This window comes from Mus pahari, chromosome 21, assembly GCF_900095145.1.
Source record: "Mus pahari chromosome 21, PAHARI_EIJ_v1.1, whole genome shotgun sequence".
NCBI classification, from domain to species: Eukaryota; Metazoa; Chordata; class Mammalia; order Rodentia; family Muridae; genus Mus; species Mus pahari.
Genome location: NC_034610.1, coordinates 23,975,880 through 23,980,060, shown reverse-complemented (window position 1 = coordinate 23,980,060; position 4,181 = coordinate 23,975,880). Strand labels below are relative to the sequence as shown.

Sequence of the window (4,181 nt, the reverse complement as noted above, 5' to 3'; positions counted from 1 at the left end):
CCTGCCTCTGCCTCCCAAGCGCTGGGATTAAAGGCATGCGCCACCACCATCTGGCACAAAGAAGAAATGTAATGTGTGGTCTCATAACTGAAACATGACCAGTGGTTTCTGGTTGGGATTTTTTTGTTTTTGAGACAGGTCTCACTGTAGAGCAGGCTGGCCTAAATCAACCTGCTTCTATCTCCAGTGCTGCAGTTAAAGGTATGGGCTACCATGTCCGGCTTCAGTGTTTAATTGGTTTCTCTAGGTAGCTCTGGCTGAAATGGAACTCTTTTTGTAGACCAGGCTGGCCTCAAACTCAGATCTCCTTGCCTCTGCCTCCCAAGTGCTGGAATTAAAGACGTGGGCCACCCACTTGGCTGGAAGTCTGTTTAAATTTGTTGTTATGTGTTTTTCCTTGTAGTAAGCTGGGTAGGAGCAGTCTGTTGGTGGGAGGTGTAACTGGTGCTGGAAGGTAACAATGTCTGCCTGTCCAGGCGTGCCTTCCACACATCCCTTGTTTCCCCTTCCCCACAGGGCCATGTGAAACTTTCCGACTTTGGCCTTTGTACAGGCCTGAAAAAAGCACACAGAACAGAATTTTATAGGAACCTGAACCACAGCCTGCCCAGTGATTTCAGTAAGTTTGAACAGTGATATTACCTGCCCTGGTCCTTAACCTGGTGGGTGAGTGATTTCCATGGTGACCAAACTATTCAGGAAACCTGAGAGAGTCTCCCAGCAGTGTACAGAAGAGATCCAGTACTTTCCTGTATTGCCCATGCTGTCTGACTAGGCAAGATGAGTGCTTCCAGTTGTGCTAATGCAGAAGTTGAGGACAGAACTCTGCTAGGAAGGTGCTGGAGTGACCATGGTACAAGCAGCAAGCAGTGACAAGATGAAAGTGCTCAGAACAGCTTGAGAATAGTTTGGTTGCTAGTGTTGTCTTTCTACTTGAGCAGTATCAGAACACAGGAAAGTATAGTAAAGTCACAGTTGAGGCTTGAGGAGATGACTCAGTGGGTAAAGCTTTTGCCCTGCAAGCGTTAAGACCCGGGTTTGATTCCTAGGATGCATATAAAGAGCCGGACATGAAGGAAGGCGCACAGCAGTGATCTCAGCACTGAGGAGGGGGACGGGGGGACCCCCAGACTAGTGTCCAGCCATCTTAGCCTAAATAGGCAAGTTCCAGGCCACTGAACGAAGAGAGAAAAGAACGAAGAAAGGTGGCTGGCGCCTGAGAAATGCTACATGAGCTCTTGCCCCACACATACACAGGTACACACCTGTGTGCACACACCTCCGTGTGTACCTGCAGAGACATGAACACAGGAAGCTCACTTCATCCTAGAAAACTCACAGTGCACCTAACTCGAGTCCACTTGTTGCTCTTAGCTCTTTGATCAACTTTAGGAACTGTGAGTGTCATCGTCTGTATGCTTGGATCAGGCCCATCCACACAGATTCAGGTTGAGTTGATCTGGATTTTCTGCAGTGCTGCAAACTATGTTTGAATAAGTATGAAAAGGGAACATAGAGACGGGGTGAGGGAGAATAGAAAGGACGTGGTTGTAGCTCGGTAGCAGGCTGTTTGCCTCGCACGCAGAAGGCCCTGTTGCCTTCTTCACCAGTACCAGTACCATTACCAAAACCCAGAGCCAAACAAGGCCCATAAATCAATTTCCAGTTGAGATACATTTGCGATTCCTTCTCTATGAAAGGGATTGAATTCAAGAAAAGCAAAGAACTTATAGCCAAAAGTATAACATGAGACAAATAGGGCAATATTAGAAATTGAAGGCCTGAGACTTGACAGGCCCTGAAGGCCTAGCTGAAGATATTACAATAACAAGTCCAGGCATGTCCAGGAGAGCCCCTTGTTTGGACATTCCTGAGGATGGGTGGCCCCAAGGATAGACATAAACACAGGAACTGTTTTGGGTTATTTTTTTGATTGACTCATTGGCCATCTGGCGGCCTGGGTCTCACTGACCCTCCCTGGAATTGTTGATGCTATAACCTNCATGTATTATTCTACTGACTTGTAATTAAGCCAATTGTGTGAATCTGCACCAAGTTCCCCAAAAATCCCCCAACCCTCTCCCTATAACTCCCTATAAAAACCCTTAGCTTTTGAGTCTCAGGGTCGATTCCTCTATGTCCTGTGTGAGGTATGCATCGGCCCGGAGCTCCGCCATTAAACTGCCTCGTGCTTTTGCAACAAGATGGTCTCTCTCGTGTTTGTCTTGGGACACCCTGACTCCCGTGACCTGGGGCCCCGGTGAGGGGGTCCTACATCTACAGTTTTGATAAGGCCTGTCTGTCCTTTCTAGCTGTATGAGCCACATAAAACTAGTCACAATTCCACTGATTCTCTCGGAGCTGCTGGGTTTAGAGCTTACATTTGGGCTGACAGAGCAAGTCACCCTGGAGCTGATTGGCTGTGTGTGTTTGTTTTACTTTGTTGAATTGAGATAGGCTCTCTCTGTGTATCCCAGGCTGGCCTAAAACTCAAAGAGATCTGCTGTCCTCTGCCTCCCGCTACCACGCCTGGCCCTACCCAGAATGTTTGATGGGTGTATGTATGGTCTGGCTAGTGCCAGAGTGCCACTGAATTTTTTTCTGAATTTTGATTAGGACTTGAACTCTCTACTTTTAGCTTTTCAGAACATGAATTCCAAAAGGAAAGCAGAGACCTGGAAAAGAAACCGACGCCAACTAGTAAGTAATACAGGAGGCTTCTGGGGTACTATAAACCAGTCTGAGTGAGTTTTAAAAAGAATGCTAATGGTGTGGGACTGAGGCTCAGTAATAGTCACTTACCTGGAATGCCTTGAACTTAGAGCAGCTTTTTGGTATAAAGTCTCCTATAGCATAGGTTATAGGCTATAGCTGAAGCTGGCTTTGAATACACCCCTCTCCCAATCCTCTCCAGTCTGCCAATGTACTAGGGGATTATGACTATCCCACCATGCCCATCTTAAAGCATTGTCTCTTAAACTTATAATGCTGATCCTCGGAGGCAAGTCAGGACTCCTGTTCATCTGCCTGCCTTGCCTTACTTTGTGGTAGACAAGTATTTGGTAGTCAGAACTGGAGGGGGTATTTAAAAATGTTTGTGTTTAGCAGGGTAGTAGTGGTGCACGCCTTTAATCCCAGCACTTGGGAGGCAGAGGCAGGTGGATTTCTGAGTTTGAGGCCAGCCTGGACTACAAAGTGAGTTCCAGGACAGCCAGGACTATACAGAGAAACCCTGTCTTGGGGAAAAAAAATGTTTGTGTTTGACTGTGCACACATCCAAAATTATGCCCCATAAACTTGAAAGTAAGTAAGTAACCTTATTACATTTACCGTGATAGTATGTTGAAAGCTATTTAAAGAGGGTACATACACCACTGAATTACTACTAAGAAAACTTCAGTCTTAATTCTTTTGTGTGTGCACACTCATCTGTGTGTGTTGTCAGGAAGCCTCTTCCACCTTGTGGTTTATGGGGCTTGAGCTCCAGTCATCAGTCTTCATGGCAAGTGCTTTTACCATCTGAGCCATCTTGTTGGACCAGAACTCCTGTGTGTGTGTGTGTATGTGTGTGTGTGTGTGTGTGTGCGCACACACATGCGCACATAGAATCCCCTGGAAGGAGTTAAAGGTGTTTGTGCATTCTGGAAGTTAAATCCAGGTCCTCCGCAAGAGCAGCCTGTGCTCTTACCCACTGAGCCCACTCTCCAGCCACAGCAGCATTTATTCTTAATAGATGATTTGCTGGTTTGTTCATACATGAAGACTAAACATGAGCTGTGCTCTGTAAAGGTGGTCACGTGTATATTATGGTCACGTGTGTGGGAAGGGCAGCACTTTGCTTGTCATGTACACAGTAATAACACGGCAGGTCTATGTGTTACGGGCACATTACCTAGTAAAGTGCTGACTTAGACTCTCAGTGTGTTTTTAACTTGCCTTGTTATTAACTGGGCTTGTCCCCTCAGGGCTTGAGTCTCGAGTGTGGAGTGTTACCTGCAGCACTGAGCTAGATGTGTCCTTTCAGACAGTGGAGCAGAATGAGGAAGGCTCATTCAGTTGTAGAGCCTACTTCTTTTTTGTTGTTGTTGTTTTTCGTTTTTGTTTTGTTTTGTTTTTTCGAGACAGGGTTTCTCTGTAGCCCTGGCTGTCCTGGAACTCACTCTGTAGACCAGGCTGGCCTC

At 46.5% G+C, this 4,181-nt stretch overlaps 1 protein-coding gene across 4 annotated transcripts in view; it reads left to right on the top strand.

The window, feature by feature from the left end:
• Positions 1–4,181, top strand: part of Stk38 (serine/threonine kinase 38) — a 38,713-nt gene that overhangs the window by 29,255 nt on the left and 5,277 nt on the right. For all 4 annotated transcript variants that reach the window (XM_029533034.1, XM_029533036.1, XM_021221106.2 and 1 more), the window contains exons 8-9: positions 517–619; positions 2,639–2,700. In XM_029533034.1, coding sequence (XP_029388894.1) covers positions 517–619; positions 2,639–2,700 — 165 coding nt within the window. The remainder of the gene's footprint in view (positions 1–516; positions 620–2,638; positions 2,701–4,181) is intronic.